The 16,288-nt window shown below is 64.7% G+C and overlaps 1 protein-coding gene across 4 annotated transcripts; it reads right to left on the reverse strand.

Annotated features, from left to right (window-relative positions):
• Positions 1 to 7,803: 7,803 nt before the first annotated feature.
• Positions 7,804 to 13,306, reverse strand: KLF8 (KLF transcription factor 8). Of its 4 annotated transcripts, XM_082289534.1 has the most exons (6): positions 13,252 to 13,306; positions 10,195 to 10,368; positions 9,822 to 10,017; positions 9,105 to 9,231; positions 8,867 to 9,000; positions 7,804 to 8,677 (listed from the first exon to the last, which is right to left on the reverse strand). In XM_082289534.1, the coding sequence occupies exons 1-6, from the start codon at positions 13,276 to 13,278 to the stop codon at positions 8,496 to 8,498; spliced, it is 840 nt and encodes a 279-aa protein (XP_082145660.1). In that variant the 5' UTR covers positions 13,279 to 13,306; the 3' UTR covers positions 7,804 to 8,495. The 4 variants fall into 4 exon arrangements, with proteins under 4 accessions (XP_082145660.1, XP_082145657.1, XP_082145658.1 ...); XM_082289531.1 differs by having other exon boundaries at positions 9,822 to 10,368; XM_082289532.1 differs by lacking the exon at positions 13,252 to 13,306 and adding an exon at positions 11,217 to 11,285 and having other exon boundaries at positions 9,822 to 10,368.
• Between the last annotated feature and the right edge of the window lie 2,982 nt (positions 13,307 to 16,288).

Below are 16,288 nucleotides of genomic sequence, written 5' to 3' on the forward strand. Positions count from 1 at the left end.
GAAAAAAAAAAAACCCTGAGGCGAGCCGGAGCGAGTTGCGCGGGTGGGAGGCCGGTGCCGGGTCGGGAAGGCTTTACCTGGCCGCGGGAGGAGGAAACGCCAACCTGGAAGCGGCGCAGGGGTGTGGAGCCAATCAGGCTCCCGGCGGTGGCCCCGCCGCGGCTCCAGCGGGACACCCGCACATAAAAGGGCGACAGGGTGGCCGGGAGCTCCGGCAGGGAGCCCGGGAAGCGCCAGCACCCCGGGATTTAATCCCGGCCCTAAGGCGGGAGCTCCGTCAGCAGGTGTGCTCTGACGGGGAGCTGGGGAAGCTCCGGCATCCCGGGACTCAAAGCTCGACCCCAAGCTCTGTCACCAGCCGTGCTCTGACAGGGAGCTCGGGAAGCTCCCGCACCCCAGGATTTACCCCAATCCCAAACCTGAGCGGGTGCCCAGGAGCTCCAGGATCACCAGCTGTGATCCCACAGGGAGCTCAGGAAGCTCCGGCACCCCAAGATTTGATCCCCAATCCCAAACCCAAGCTCCGTCACCAGCCGTGCTCCCACACGGAGAGCTCAGGAAGCTCCAGCACCCCAGGATTCAATCCCAATCCCAACCCCTGAGCCCTTCCAGGAGCCTCAGCAGCCCCGGCACCTGGGCAGCTCCAGCAGCACCAGGATGGAGGGATCAGTCCCCAGTCCTGAGGCCTGAAACCCCCCCCAACTGGGCCACTGTCCCCAGACTGAGTCCCCTGCACTGAAACAAGGGGGATATTCCAGTTTTTTTACAGACGTGGGTACTTTTCCATGAGAAAATGCCATTTTTTTCCATGAATGGTTCACATTTTGCACCAAATCTAATTTTGAGAGGAGATTCCTGGTTGCTCACACTTCTCATTCCCAGGGAGAAAAGGGGAAGGATCAAAACTAAAAGGGAAGGATCAAAACTAAAAGGGACAAACCCCAAAGGAAAAGAAAAGCAGCAGCTGGAAAAGCAACAGACAGGGAGGAGGGCACAGGGCTCATATGGAGACACCAGGCAACTCTGTTTGGGTTTCCCTTTTGGAAAGGAAGGAGTGTAAAAATCCAGAGATACAAGGGAATAAAAATCACCTTTCTGGCAAAGAACTTAAAAAAAAAAAGCCATCCTGTTCCAGATAATCCAGCCCCAATAGTCCCAAGCCCGTCCCCAAGGAGGAGCCTGGATCCTCCCCCTCTCTGTGTTCACCCATCCCAAACCAGCCCCGGATTCCCCACTTCCCTGTGTCTCCCAGGCTGGATCCCACACAGGGATGCTGCTGTCACCACCTTGGGGACATCCCAGCACCTCCAGGGGACCACAGGAGCAGGGGAAGGAAGTGGGGGGGCCAAGGCTGCTCTACCCCCCCGGCCAAAGGGAAAGCAGCCGGAGTGCTGCCAGGGAAGGGGAATGCCTGTTCCCATAGGATTCCTGCCACCCCAGGGGCTTCACAGCAGCCACGTGAGACCTGTGACGGCTCAAAGCAGGAGCCACGGCAGAGGTTTGGTGTCACAGCTGCCACCCCCACACCGGGGACCGGAAACAGCTGGGGGGGCTGAGCATCCCGGAGTGTGGAGCTTGTGGAGCCCTTGGGAAATGAGCTCAGGCCTTGCAGGGTTTTGTGTTCCAGGGAAGCTGTGCTGCTGCTGGAGCACCCACCAGGGCTCCCAGGGGATGCCAGGGACAGCAGATGTGTCACCAACCCTGCAGGACCACGCATGGAAAGAAGGAAGTTTACAGTGAGGGTGGGCAGGCCCTGGCACAGGGTGCCCAGAGCAGCTGGGGCTGCCCCTGGATCCCTGGCAGTGCCCAAAGTCAGGTTGGATACTGGGGCTTGGAGCAGCCTGGGACAGTGGGAGGTGTCCCTGCCATGGCAGGGGTGGCACTGGATGGGCTTTAAGGTCCTTTCAACTGAAACCATTCCACGATTCCAAGATAAATTATTCAAACCAGAAGAGTTCCCTTTCTCTCCATCCCATCCGCAGCACCGGGACTGGGTGAATCCCATTCCTGGAGCGGGGTTCACGCCAGGCTGCGCCTGCCCAGCAGGGATCAATCCACGATTTCCCAAGGCGGAGCTGCCTCTCCTTGCAGGGATGGGCCGAGTCCAGGCAGTGCCCTTATCTGCCCCGGGAGAACGGCCTTGAGCCCATCTCTGCCTCCGGCACTTTGCCCCGGGGGGGCCCCGCCGGTCCCGTTGTGTCCCCACGTGCCGCCCACGATGGCACGGAGATAACGGCGGCTCCCCGTGACCCGGCCAGCAACCCGCTCCCCTCCCGACGTTCCTCACGTTTTCCTCCCTCATTCCACGCTGAATTCCCTTCTGAAAAGCCGGCACCGAGAGGCTGGAGGGGGTTTGGGAAGGGGGACCCTGTGCAGGGAGGGATGGAGGGGCCGCAGGGAGCTGAAAGGGGGTCCCAACCCAGGGGCTGGGACTGCTGGGGGTCGGTGGGGGAGAACCGGGGATCCAGCCCCTGATCCCAGTGCTCCGGGTCCACGGGAATGGTGGGGAAGGACAGCCAGGTCCTCCTCTCGCGAGGGAGCAGGAGGCAGGAGGTGAAGCCCCGAGTTACAGACTTGAGCTAAAAGGCAAGAAAGGCGCCAGATTTTGAGGAAAGCAGTATCAGGTTGGGAAGGAAACCTCAGCTCCCTGTTCCCAAATCATCCCAGGCACAGCCAGAGGCACCTCTGGCCTGCCCCCGGCATCCCCACGACCACCCTCAGGGCTGGCTCCCAAGGGACCCCCAAGAGCCACCACTCAGGGTCCCAGCCCTGCCGGGTCCCACAGCACATCCCACCCGGGAGGTGGGGGCTGGGGAAGGGGCCAGGCCACGGCTGGAGGTCCCTGGCCCTGCTTTCCTCCTGCAGCAACTCTTCCCCACCCTGCTGCCACCCCAAACGCACCCCAGAGCGATGCCGGAGCACCCACCTCTCTCGGGGCCGTGGTGGACATCCCCGGTCCGCTCTGCCTCTGCCTCCCTGGGGCGAGCCCACCCCGGATTCGGGCCAGGAGCTCCTGGTTGGGCCGGGTGCTGCTCGGATCCCTCTGGGCAGGGGGACACCCCGCCCGCCTGTCCCCACGCCCGGCACACAAAGGTCTGCAGAGCTGCCGGAGCAGCCCCGCGCCTCCCCCGCTCCCCCACAGAAACCCAAAACCACCTATTTTTGTCTTTCCCTTTCTCCTCCTCGGGAGGTTTCCAGCCATCAAATGCTTCCCGGGAGCCCTTCAAAGGGAAAGCGGCCGCCCCATCCCATCCACTTGCTAAACCAGTCTGAGCAGTGCCGGGCGGGCAGGCGGGAGAGGCCCCGGCACTCCGACAGGGACAGGGACAAGGAACCGTCCTCGGGGACCTCGGGTGACCCCAGAGCCAGGGCACCGCCACCCCACTGCCCACCCCGGCGACACGGGGATGCCACCAGCCAGCAGGACCCCCCGGCAGGCTGCAGAACCCCCCCAGTCACTGCTCATCCAGCAGGGAAGCAGTTTGGGGATTGTTAAATTCTTCTCCCAGCCACGGAAAAGGGCAGGCAGGTGATGGGGAAAGCACCCCGAGGAGCTGGGGAGTCCCCCAGTAAGCCCAGTCCCCAATGGGGGAGCACTGGGAGGCATCACAACCCCCAGCAGGGAGATCGAGCAGCTCCTCCAGGCGTTCCTGGGAGAGGAGGAGGGAGGTGAGGAAGCAGAAGGGTCTGAGGCTGAGGTGAGTTTCCAGGACAAACGGCAGGGTTGGAGGAAGGGGATGCTATTGGCCTTTGCTCCTCTCAAAACCCAGCCCTGGACCTTTGCCAAGCCTGGAAAACAACCGGGAGGACTTTCTGGGCTCCCACTGCACAGGGACACCCTCCAGCGCCCAGCAAGGAAAGAGCCAAGCCAAGCACACCCCCAGGCACTGGAGAATTCCCAGGGGATGTGGAGCTGGATGTCCCCAGTGTGCCACAGGGTCTGGCAGCCACTGAGGGGCTTTGCTGAAGCTCAGGGACCCCCTGTCCCCAGAAAGGGGGTGGCACAGCCCTCCCTGGGGGTCACCTTGGCCTTGGTACAAGCAGCAGGACAGTCCTGGGATCACAGGGATGGGGCAGGTCTAAGGTGAGAGCCAGGGGGGTCCATGGCCACAGGGAGGAGCTGGAGGCCCCAGGCTGAGCTTAAATGGGCCCAGGGATGTGGGTGGGGGTCTCAAGTGGGGCTGCTCAGAGCAATTAAAAGTCCTCAAGGCCTCACCCAGGAGAGGGAGCTAGCACAGCCTGGACCTCCTGGACCAGTGATTCCGACTCCTGGGTTGATGATTCCAGCCCCTGGGGAGAGGTTGGCACCTGCTGCCTGTGCAGCAGGACCTCGGCATCTCCAGCTGCAGGGTGATGCCCACACACCGATGCCCCTTTGTCATGGGAACTTGACACAGGACCCTGTGTGACCCCCAAACTTCTGCAGCTCCTCCTGAGATCTGGGGGCTGCCCCCTCTATTCCCACTGGCCAACCTGGCCTGTGCCAACAGTCCCTGCTGAGGGAAAGGGGGATGCTGAGCTCCAGCTCTGCAAAAGGTGTCCCAAAGGCAGGAAAAAAGGGGTGGAATTGGAGCCAGACAGAGCACGGGGGTCCCACAAAAGGGGGGGGTTTGAGGCATCTGACATCTCCCGCTGGGACAGAGTCTGGGGATGGAGAGGGAATGGCCAACAGCTCCTCCACGGGGGCCATCACCCCCTGCCCCTGTCCTTGCCACGGCTCCCAGATTTTGCCCACGGGCACTGGGAGGGGCAGGGCACCGGCAGCACACGAGGGGCAACGGGCAGGAGGCTGAAGAGCCTGAGGCAGCTGCTGGCTGAAGTCCAGGTGAGGAGTCAAGGAGCCTCCAGGTGAGGAGTCAAGGAGCTTCCAGGCGAGGGCAAACCCAGGAATAAAAACAACCGGGGACAGGAGAGAAGGGGCAGCAGTCCAGAATCCATTGTTCGCCGTCCCGTGCCGGCGGGGCTCCTGCCGCGGGCACGGCTCGGCCCCGGCGCTCCCGCAGTCCCTGCCCCGCCCCGCAGGAGCGGCGGGGATGGATGGATGGAGGCAGGGAGGCAGGGAGGGAGGGAGGCGCTCCCGGCTCCCGGCGCGGCCCAGCCCAGCCCGGCGGGCACCGCTCACATCATGACGTGCCGCCGGCGGTGCAGGGCCAGGTGGTCGGAGCGGGAGAAGCTGCGGTCGCAGTCCGAGCAGCGGAAGGGTTTGATGCCCGTGTGCTTGCGGAAGTGCCGGGTGAGCTCGTCCGAGCGGGCGAACTTCCAGGTGCAGCCTTCCCACGTGCATTTGTAGGGCTTCTCTCCTGTGCCGGGGAGCACCGAGGGGTCAGCGCTGCCACGGCGGCCCCCACGCGCCCAGGGAAATTCCCAAAGAACGGGAATCCCTTGGCTCCTCCTCCAGCCCTCGCCCAGCGCGGGCCGCTGGCGCCACCGGGTGCCCGAGCGCTGCCAGCGGGGCGCAGCAGCGCGGCCCGGCGGCGTTTGGGGTGCGAGGGGCGACTGCAGCACCCCCGGAACCTGCCCCAGCCGCCCCCCCGGGGGTCCCAGCCCCGCACACGGACCCCGGGGCACTGGGGGTGGGGAGGAGGAGGGGGAGCCCCAGCAGGGCCGCCCCACAACCCGACTGGGGGATGGGCGGCCGGAGGGTGCCCCCGAGCATGGCTTTGGCTACCAGCACCCCCAAAATGGCGAGCACAGAGCCCAAGTGCCCCGAAGTACCGCCCTGAACCCTGACAGAGGGTGACAGCACACCCAAAGAGCACCCTGCCCCCCCAAAAGGCACCTCCCAAGAGCCCCCCATTCCCCCAGAGGAAACTCCCTGGCCCTGACACACGGTGCCAGCACCCTGCGCCCCCCAGGGACCCCCAGTTTCTGATACACGGTGCCAGCACCCCCAATGACACCCCTGAGGGTGCCACAGGTATGTGCAGGAGAGCTCCAGGGGTGTGAGGCAGTCCCGGGGGTGACAAGGAGCTGCTTTGGGCAGGGGGTCCCCTGTGCCAGGTACCCCAAGCGTGCCCCGGGACCCAGCGCGGGGTGCGGTGGATTTGGGGGTCCCGGTTGTCCCCCGGTTGTGTCGCGGTGCCGCGGGTGGGGCCGGGCCCTTTAAGAAGCTCCACCCCCAGCCGAGCCCAGGTGGAGCCGCGGGGCCCCTCAAAAGGTGACAGAATTCCCAAATCCTCCAAAGCTTTGATTTTTCATTTCTGTAAGGAGTATTTATATCTTTTCTTGTTAAGTTTTCTCTCTGGAATAGGACATCTTTCATGCAAAATCCCCAAGAAGCTTCAGCTGAAGAATTTAGTTTTTCCTTAGTATTCCTTTGAGTCCTGCATCCGGGTTGTTCATGAGGATGTTGAAGAGAACTGGAATGAGGCTGGAGCCATGTGAAACCCCACTAATGACAGATGCCAGGCTGATGTCACCCCAGTCCCTGTCACACTCTGTGCCTGAGCCATGAGCCAGTTGCTCGCCCATGCCATGATGTGTTTATCCAGCTGTGGCCTGGACAGTTTGTCCAGAAGGATCCTGGGAGAGACAGCATCAAAAGCTTTGCTGAAGTCCAAAAAGATTCCGTCTCCTGCTTTCCCTTGATCAGCTGTAGAGGGAAATCGGGCTGGACAAGCAGGACTTTCCCCTCACAGAGCTGTGCTGGCTGTGACCAATGACTGTGTTGTCCTCCAGATGTTTTTCAGTACTTCCCAAAACGTTTTCCATGATTTTAGTGGCCACTGAAGTGAGACTGAGGCCTGTGAGTTCCAGGGTCTTCCTTCTTGCCCTTCTGGAAAAATCAGGACAAATTTCACCACTTTCCAGCCAGCTGGGATCTCTCAGATTCCCAAGACCTCACAAAATTATCAAGAGAGGCTTTATGATGGCATCAGCAGCTCTTGGAGGATTCTCGGATGAATCCCACCAGGTCCCATAGGGGTTTGCAGGGATCCAGCTGGAGCAGCAGAGCCCACACAAGTTCAGGGAGCTGACCATCGCTGCAGTCCTGCTCGTCCAGCTCAGGGCACTGGGACCCCCTTGGTCCACGCTCTGTGTTGAAGGTGGAGGCACAGAATGCCTTGAAGAGCTCTGCCTTGTCCCTGTCCCCTTTGGGAGGTGACATCCTCATCCTGAACGGGTCAATCCATGGTATTTCTACACTGCCTCTTGCCATTCATAGATCTGAGCAAACACTGCCCACCCGGCAGCTTCCCAGCCCCTCTGCCCCAGGCCTGCAGCTCGGGTGGGGTGGCTGGGGCCAAGTGCAGGTCCCACTTCACCTGTGGCCAACCAGACTCTCCCTCAGGCCGTGGTGGTCAGGGACCACCTCAGGCCGGGGACAAGTTCTGCCCATGGCACATCCTGGCTGAGGAAAAGCTCCTTCCCAAGCAGCTGAGAGTTGTTTTCAGGGGCCACGGGCCCCTGAAGTGCCCCCACAAACCCTCCTCACACCAGTTCCCCCATGCCCACACAGCCAGGGCAAAAGCACCGGCTCAGAGGGAGTCTGGGAAGCTCCTCCTCCCAACCAGCCCCTGCAGGGACTGCCCTGAGCATGGGGATGGTCATTGTCCCCATCACCCTTCCCACCATTCGACAGCTCCGAGCATTAAACCCCAAATCCTGACACCCTCCCAGCAACCAGGAGGGTTGCCTGGGGTGGGGGATGGAAGAAACACTCCACAAAAACCATTATTAAAAAGCAAAGCGTGTGGCCACAGCCGCTGGTTTAACTTAGAAACACTTCAAGTGGCCCAGAGTCTTCCAAAAAACCCGAGAGCTGCTGGCCCTCATCCCCCCCCCCACCCTGTCCCACCCCCTCGTAGAATTCCATAAAATAAAAGTTCCATGTTCCACAAAGTTTCCCTTTTTGTGGTGGTGATGGTCTTGTTTGTGGGTCACTGTTGGGTTGGGTTTACCCCCCTTCTTGATTCCTCCTTTCCTCCTGGCTCTCCGTGCCCCAGCACTTCCCATGAATCCCAGCATGTGCTGAGGGACACACAAGAGAGGTGATGTCCCTTCTCCCGCTGGGACAGAGTCTGGAGATGGAGAGGGAATGGCCAACAGCTCCTCCACAGGGGCCATCACCCCCTGCCCCTGTCCTTGCCACGGCTCCCAGATTTTGCCCACGGGCACTGGGAGGGGCAGGGCACCGGCAGCACACGAGGGGCAACGGGCAGGAGGCTGAAGAGCCTGAGGCAGCTGCTGGCTGAAGTCCAGGTGAGGAGTCAAGGAGCCTCCAGGTGAGGAGTCAAGGAGCTTCCAGGCGAGGGCAAACCCAGGAATAAAAACAACCGGGGACAGGAGAGAAGGGGCAGCAGTCCAGAATCCATTGTTCGCCGTCCCGTGCCGGCGGGGCTCCTGCCGCGGGCACGGCTCGGCCCCGGCGCTCCCGCAGTCCCTGCCCCGCCCCGCAGGAGCGGCGGGGATGGATGGATGGAGGCAGGGAGGCAGGGAGGGAGGGAGGCGCTCCCGGCTCCCGGCGCGGCCCAGCCCAGCCCGGCGGGCACCGCTCACATCATGACGTGCCGCCGGCGGTGCAGGGCCAGGTGGTCGGAGCGGGAGAAGCTGCGGTCGCAGTCCGAGCAGCGGAAGGGTTTGATGCCCGTGTGCTTGCGGAAGTGCCGGGTGAGCTCGTCCGAGCGGGCGAACTTCCAGGTGCAGCCTTCCCACGTGCATTTGTAGGGCTTCTCTCCTGTGCCGGGGAGCACCGAGGGGTCAGCGCTGCAACAACCACTCCCCACACCCCGCCCAGAAATTCCAAAAGGGGAATCCCTTGGCACCTCCACCCAGCAGTCCCAAAGGGCCGCCCCTCTGCCCAGGGACACAGCACCATCGCTCCCCCAGCCCACGGGGCACCCAGGGACACCAATGCCACCCCTACCTGTGTGTATCCTCCGGTGGGCTTTGAGGTGGGAGCTTTTGGTGTAGACCTTATTGCAGCCCTCGAAGTCGCACTGGTGGATGCGCCGCTTCTTCAGGTCCGGGGAATCGGCTCTGGGCCCCCGTGCCGCCGGCCTGCCGGGAGCAGGGAGAGCTGGAGTCATGACCCTGGAGCCCACGGAGCCCCTGGGGGGCTCAGGGGATAAAGGGTGGGGAGGCACAGGCAGGAGGGGACTCACTCTCTCTGCAGGTCCTGGAAAGGCGCTGGGCCGCTCTCGGAGGCGCTGTCCTCGCTGTCACTGTTCATGTCCATGGGGTACACGGAGCTGGGGTCCATTTTCACTGGAGGGGTCCGGGAAAGGAAAGCTTTGGGGCACAAAGAGGGAAGGGATGAGCACAGCACAGAGACGTCCCCCGAAACACCCAGTGCACATCAGGGGTTCAGCCTTCCCCCTGCTCCTGCAGCGCTCTGAGCGCTGCCTGTTCTTCCAGAGAATCGAATCCAATCCAACTGGGCAGATGGAGAACCCCCAAAAGGGAGGAAACAACTTGGGGGGCATCTCTTTTGGCTGCCTGCTCCTGCCCAGAGCAGGGCAGATGCAGGACCCCCACCCTGGATAAGGTGGGAAGCTGGGAATGTCCTGGGAAAGGGGATTGTGGGGGGCACAGGGAGCAGCTGAGCTGAAACCAGAGCTGCTGGCAGCAGGCAGCCAGTGGGAAGGGCAGGGCAGGCTGCCAGCAGCAGGATGGGTGGAGGACAGGCAGTGCCATGCCCTGTGTGTCCCTGCCCTCCCCATGTCCCCTGGGGGGCACAGGCTGGGGGCTGAGGGGCTTTGTATGAAAGTGGCATGTGGTGGTGGCAGGGACACTCCACAGTGAGAAATGAGATTCCCTTCAAGGCAGGACAGATACCCCCCCACTCCCCAAATTGCAGGGTTCCCCCCCGGTGCCCTTACCAGACCCAGCGTTCTTGCCATCCCCCCCAATGAGGGGCACGGTAATGGCGGTGACGCCGTCCGTGGGCACGGTGGTGTAGACGACGGGGAGGGACTGCACCACCACGGGGATGGTCTGCAGGTTGCCCATCTTGCTGGGCAGGTTGACGGAGGGGATGGTGTGGATGACATGGAGGATCTGCTGCCCGCTGCTGCCCTGCGTGGAGGCCAGGATGGAGCCGGGTGAGAGGACAGCCGGGATGGCCGAGGTGGAGCTGAGGCCGGAGGGCGGGACGGACACGGTGGTGGGAGCGGGAAGCGGGGGAGCCACCAGCATGGGGGAAGACTGGACCGAGGTGGGGGGTGGAGGCGGCGGGGCCGAGGCCGGAGCCACCTTAGATTTGTTGAGGGAGAGATCGACGGGCTCAGCCTGGGGCTGGCTGCAGTCGCTGGCCAGCAGCTCCTCGGGGGGCTCCGTCTTGATGTCAGCCAGCAGCACCGGGGGGTCGAGGGGGCCCTCAGCCAGCAGCGCCGACGAGCTCATGGCGAGCGTCGCCTTCCCCGGGCCCTGCAAGAGACCCGCAGTCCGTGAGGAGCCAGGGAAACTGAGGCACGGGGCGGGGGCGAAGAGGTTTTTTTAACGGGCTCTCACTAACCAACCGACCGGGGCGGCGCCTCGGGGCGGCTCCGGCGGGGCGTGGGGCCACCCAGGGGTCGCCGGGCCGGGCATGGCGGGGCCCGCCCGTGCCCTGAGGCGGGGCCGGGCCCGCCCGTCCCTCACGGACCCGCCCGGCCCCTCACGGCGGCCGCGGCGCGCACCGAGGCGGGAACCGCCGGCCCCGCCCCCCCGCCCGTGCTCGCCTTTGTGCCGGCCCGGCCCCGCCCCCCGCGGGCGGGGCGTGGCGGGGGCGTGTCCCGCGCGCGGGGCGGTGGCGGCCCCGCCCCGCTCCTTCCCCCCGCGCCTTAAAGGGGCCGCGCCCCCCCCCGGCCCGCGCCCCCCCTCCCGGGGTCACTCACGCACTGACCCGCGGGGCTCCCACGCGCGTCCGCCGGGCTCGCAGCTACCCCCGCCGCCCGCAGCACCATCTCCCGGGCCGCGCCGGCCGAGGTGCGAAGGGCCCCCTCGGCTCCACCTGGGATCGGCCGCGGGTGGAGCTTCTTAAAGGGCCCGGCCCGGCCCTCGCGGGAGGCACCGGGCACGGCCCCACCCGCGGCACCCCCAGCGCTGCGCACACGCGGGACCGCGACACAACCGGGGGACAACCGGGACCCCCGCCTCCACCGCACCCCGCGCTGCGTCCCGGGGCACGCATGGGGGTGCCCGGCACGGGGGACCCCCTGCCCAAAGCAGCTCCTCGTCACCCCCCCGCGCTGCCCCGCGGCCCCCCGACCCTGCCCCGGGCCTCCCGCACGTACCTGCCCACGCAGGGACCGTCCCCGCCCGCGGAGCCCCCACGCACCGGCCTCGCGCGGCGGCCCCGCCCCGCCACACCCAGCGCCGCGCCCCGCGCACACGGCCCGGCCCCGCCCGGGGGGGGCGGCGGCTACAGCTCACCCCCGGCACGGAACCGGGCCCCCGGCACCGGCACAGGGCCCCTCCGACAGCGGCACGGACCCCCCCGACACCGGCACGGAGCCCCCCGGCACCGGCACCGAACTCCCCGGCACCGGCACGAAGCCGCGAATTCACCGTCCCCAAAAAACCTCGGACCCCCCCCAAAGCACCTCCACACTCAAGGCAGGGACCCCCCGCGAATCTCCCCCCCACACACACAGCCAGGGACCCCCTCAAGCACACGCACAGAGCCACGGAACCCCCGAACACGGCCCCCCACGTATTACCCAGACACAGCCGAGAGCCCCCCTAAACGCACCCCAAAAAGAGCCAGAGACATCCCTCCCCAGAACCCAGCTGTTCACCTGGGGACGCCCCAACACACAGAGCCGCGGACCCCCTCCAAACACACGCTTCACCCCAAAACAGAGATCCCCCCAGTAGCCACATATTCAGCTGGGGACCCCCCCCAAACACACACACGCAGCCAGGGATCCCCCCAAACACTCCCATAATCAGCCAAGGACCCCCAAAACACCCCCCTCACACACTCACAAACTACCAGCACCTCCAAAACACCCCCAGCCTCAGGCAGGGATCCCCATAGAACCCCTCCCCCAAATCCAGGGACCCCCAAAGCACCCCCCCAACAAGGAGAGACGCCCCTCCAACACCCCACGCTCAGCCAGGGACCCCCCCAACACATCCCCAGGTACCCAAAACATCCCGTCCAGCCAGACCCCCCCCCCAAAAAACACACCAGGAGACAACCCCAGACAGACACACAACTGCCCCCCGCACCTGGGCACCTCAACATGTCCCCCCAGAACCAGCCCCCCACACCCGGGGGGTCCCCACAAACAGACTCATTGAGGGGGGGGCACAAAGGGGCACCCCATCCTCCCCTGAGGGACCCTGCTCAACCCAAATTTGGGGGTCCCTTGCACCCCAAAGCCCCGCGGGGGTGGGGGGTGCGGGATGGGGCAGCGGAGTGGGCGGGGGGGGGGGCTCGTTACCCCCCAAATTCCACCATTGCTGACCCCCCCCCCTTCATGGGTGAACTGAATTCCTCCGTCCTCAGCCTGGCGCACCCCGAACCCAGCCAGGCGTGGGGATTAGGGGCTCGGGGGGGGGCCCCTTCAAACCCACATATCTGGGGGTGCTGTAACCCCCCCCCCAAATACTTTATGTCCCCACCCCCCCGGGAATAATTAGTGCCCCCCCTTTTTAGCCCTAAACAGCTTAAGGAGGGATTTCGGGTGACCTTGGGCAAGGGGGGGGGGGGGGGGGGGGGAGCGTGGGAAAACGCTTTCCACAACCCCGTCCCGCCCGCTTTGTCCCCTACGTGTCCCCACCGCCCTCCTCCCCCCCCTCGCGTGTCCCCCACCCGTGGGCGTGGGGGGGTCACACCCCGCCGCCGCCGCCACACCCCCCCGTGGAATTTCCTCCGCGCTCCACCCTCCGCCAGCGGCCGCTCGGGACACGGCGGGGGGGGTACGGAGGGAATACAGAGAGGGGGATCCCCTCTCGGGGTGGGGGGGGGGACGGGGGGGCTCGAGCCCAAGCAGGGTCTGGCCCTTTAAGAGCAAAGGGCGTGGGAGGGGGAGGGAAGGGCGGGGCCGCCGCCCGGTGTGACCTCCCAGCCGCGGGGGGGCGCCCTGCCCGGAAGCGCGCGCGGCGCATGGAGGGGGGACACCCCACGCGCGACCCCCGCGTGAGGGGGCGAGGGGGGAGGGGAGGCCTGAGGGGGCCGCGGGGGGGGGGCGGGACCCTCCCCCTCCTTTTCCCTCCCCTCCCCTCCCCTCCCCCCCCGCCGGACCCCGCGGTACCACCCCCACCCCCCTCAGCCCCCTCAGCCCCCATGCGGGCCCCCCCCGCGCCCCCGGCCCCACGCACCGTCCCCCGCGCCTCCTCCGAGCGCATCCCCGGCCGCCGCCGCCGCCGCTGCCCCCGGGGCGGTGCCGGGTGGGGCGGGGTGGGGCCCCCACGGGCGGGGAGGGGCCGCGTGGGGCGGAGCTCCCCTCCCCCACCCTCTTTTTTTTGGGGTGGGGGGTGCCCCGCCCTTTGAGGTGACATCATCGGCAGCCAATGCGCGGCTCCCCTCGCATCCGGCGTTGCCATGGGAACGCGCAGGATTTGGGGGAGGGGAGGTGAACCCCAACTTGTTCCCACCACCCCCCCACGGAGGGCACCCCAAAATCGGGGTGGGGGGTGCTGCTGGGGAACTCGTGGCAGTGATGGGGGGAGCAGAGACCCCCCCCCCCCCCCGTTTGGGGTCCTGTGTCCCCCTGCTCCCATGAGGGGGGGGGAGAATCCCCCTGCACCCCCATCCACAGGGACTTGGAGCATCCCCAAATCCGAGCACCCACGGGTGTCCTGGGGGGCACTGCCTGAAACCCCCACCCAATCTCTGCCTCCCGAGCCCCCCCACCACACAGGTAAGGCCCCCAAATATGTGGGATGCCCCCTTTGTACCCACAGTGGGGTTCCCTGGGGTGTCGGGGTCCTGGCAGGGCTGGGGGAGCCCCTCCAAGGGGCTGCAGCCACCGGGGGGTCTGGGGGTCCCCTGGTCCCTTCCTGGGGGGGTTGGGGGGGGGTCTCAGGGAGCCCCTGGCTGGGCTGGAGCTACCAGTGGGAATCCACCCCCCTGCTCATCCCCCGCTCTCTGGACCCCACTGGTTTTCCAGCTTCTTGTCCTAAGGAGACCTGGCTGCTCCCAGCACTGTGTCCCCAACCTTGAGGTCTCCCCAGGTCCTCACCCTGCTCTGAGTTTGCCAGGGGCAGGCCCAGGCTGGGTTAATCACCCCATAACCCCCCAAAATGCAGGACACCCCCCACTCCCCCCAGCCCTGACCCAGCTCATCCCCAGGGATGGGATATCCTGGGGATGGAGACTCACAACCAGGTGTCCCTTACTCACGATGTCCCTGCCAGGGGTGACTCAAGCCGGTCACGGCCACCAAGGTGGTGACCTTGGCTGAGGAGGAGAAGCTGCAGCTGCTCCAGGCACACACTGAGCTCACCCAGGGGTGAGGAGGGCACCCCCTTGACCCCCTACTTCTGCCAAGCCACCATGCCTCAACCGGGACCAAACCGACCCTTTTTTGGCAAAAACCCCTTCCCCTCCTCAGGAAACACCCCAGAAGGCAGCAGGATGAGCTCAGGTAGGGACCAACCTCCCCTGGGGAGCTTTTGGGGGATGAGTGGGCCCCACACCCAAAGGGGCCCCCACCCCAATATCACTGAGCTGAAGGAGCAGCTGCAGGCCCCGGTGACCTCCCCAAAAACACAGAAGAAAAGGGGGAGCGGGGCAGGGGGTCCCCCAAGGTCCCTCTCCACTCTTCCTGGCAGCTGCTCATCCCCCAGGCTGGATTTGGGCAGGAGGGGTTGGACCCTGGGCAGGGAATGGTGCGGATGCTCCTCATGAGGTGCCCACAACTCAGTGGTGACAGTTCAGGGTGACTTTGGAGAATCCATGACCCCCTGGATGCATTGGAGGAGCTGGTTCCAGCTGGAGAGCAGCATGTGGTCACCACAGCCCTGGGTCCAACCCCCCCAGCAGCTCCTGGGGACAATTCTGTGCCACTAAGGAGGAAAAACAAGTGGGAGCATCCCCAGGGAGACCCTACAGAGCTCATCCTGGGGGAAACAGCCTGGAGCTGACCCCAGCGGAGCCATCCATGCTCCAACACAAGAAAGAAATGGTCAAAAAAACCTGGAATTAGCTCCAAGACGACCCCAGGGAGCACAGCCTGCCCCAGGGAACTCATCCCAGACCCCACAGCAGCTCCGAGAGGAAAGGAACAGGGCCAAGGGGGGATTTATTCAGGATCTCAGTGACACATGGCATTGAGTTTCTCCTCATTCCAAGGTCAAGTGCTGAAGGAAAAGGCCAGATCACAGCCACCTCGTCCAGGTTTGGGATGATGTTTGTGTGAGAAACATCTGGAGCAGACATCAATTTATTTTTTGTTTTCTGATGGCAAGAGCTGCCAGAGAAAGTGGGGAGAGTCTTCCAGAAGGTGGAATGAGGGTGCTGAGCCTGATCTCCCAAACCTCCTTGCTTGGAATGGAAGGAGCCAGTGCAGTCACCAACTCCAGGCTCCCAAAAATGCCTGGGATGTGCTTTGGGAAGGGAGAAAGGACACAGCACAGTGCCATGGGAGCAGGCAGGGCAGGTGGCCTGACACAGCCCCCGTGTTTGTCACAGGCTGTCACTCAATGAGCACCTTGGCCACAGCAAAAAAGGACAAGGCTGATTCCCGAAGAGCCCCCAAACCCGTGCACTTCGGGAAAAGGGATTTGAAGCAGGAGAACGGCAGAACTTCACCCCAACCCCCCCACCGGGTCACTGCCCTGGGAGGCTCCAGGCAGGCCAGGATTTGGCTCCTGGCAGCTCCACCCCGCTCGTCCCTCCCAGCCCCTCGTCACCTGCCCCCCACCCCACGTTCCCTTTTGACATCATCCCACTTCCACTGCAGTTTGATCCCTAAGGAAACCCACTGGCACCTCGGCGTCACCATGGCAATGAGGCAGCGTTCCCACTGTCCTTCCTCCCTGCGCCTCCGGCGGGAACAGCTCCCAGCAGAAGGGGCCTCAATCTCCTGGAATTGCGACCAGGAGCCCTCTCCTGCTCTCCTGAAGCCTTTCCCTGTGGGAGGGGATATTCCAAAGGCTTCAACAGCCGGATCACCCTCTTGCTCCGAGGGCAGGGTTGAGTGTGGGAAGCTGTGACATTCCCAGCAGGGTCTGCCCTGATCCCAGCCCGATCCCAACCATGGGGCAGCTCCACGGGGGAACCGAGGTTGTGTCGGGGCTCGTTCCACGATTCCCACTCCAGGTATTCCACACCTGCATCCCAGCGAGCACAAACTCCGCCACGTGCCCAGCCCATTCACAGCTCTCCAGAGGCTCCTGGTGGGAACAGCTCCTC

Source organism: Coloeus monedula (genome assembly GCF_965178545.1).
Source record: "Coloeus monedula genome assembly, chromosome: 12".
NCBI lineage: Eukaryota > Metazoa > Chordata > Aves > Passeriformes > Corvidae > Coloeus > Coloeus monedula.

Excerpts from the sequence above, each read along its gene's own strand:
- KLF8 (XM_082289531.1), bottom strand. The coding sequence starts at position 13,278 with ATGCGCTCGGAGGAGGCGCGGGGGACG. Across the intron at positions 9,001-9,104 it reads TTCCAGGACCTGCAGAGAGA|GCCGGCGGCACGGGGGCCCA; the intron begins GTGAGTCCCCTC and ends TGCTCCCGGCAG. Across the intron at positions 8,678-8,866 it reads CCACCGGAGGATACACACAG|GAGAGAAGCCCTACAAATGC; the intron begins GTAGGGGTGGCA and ends TCCCCGGCACAG.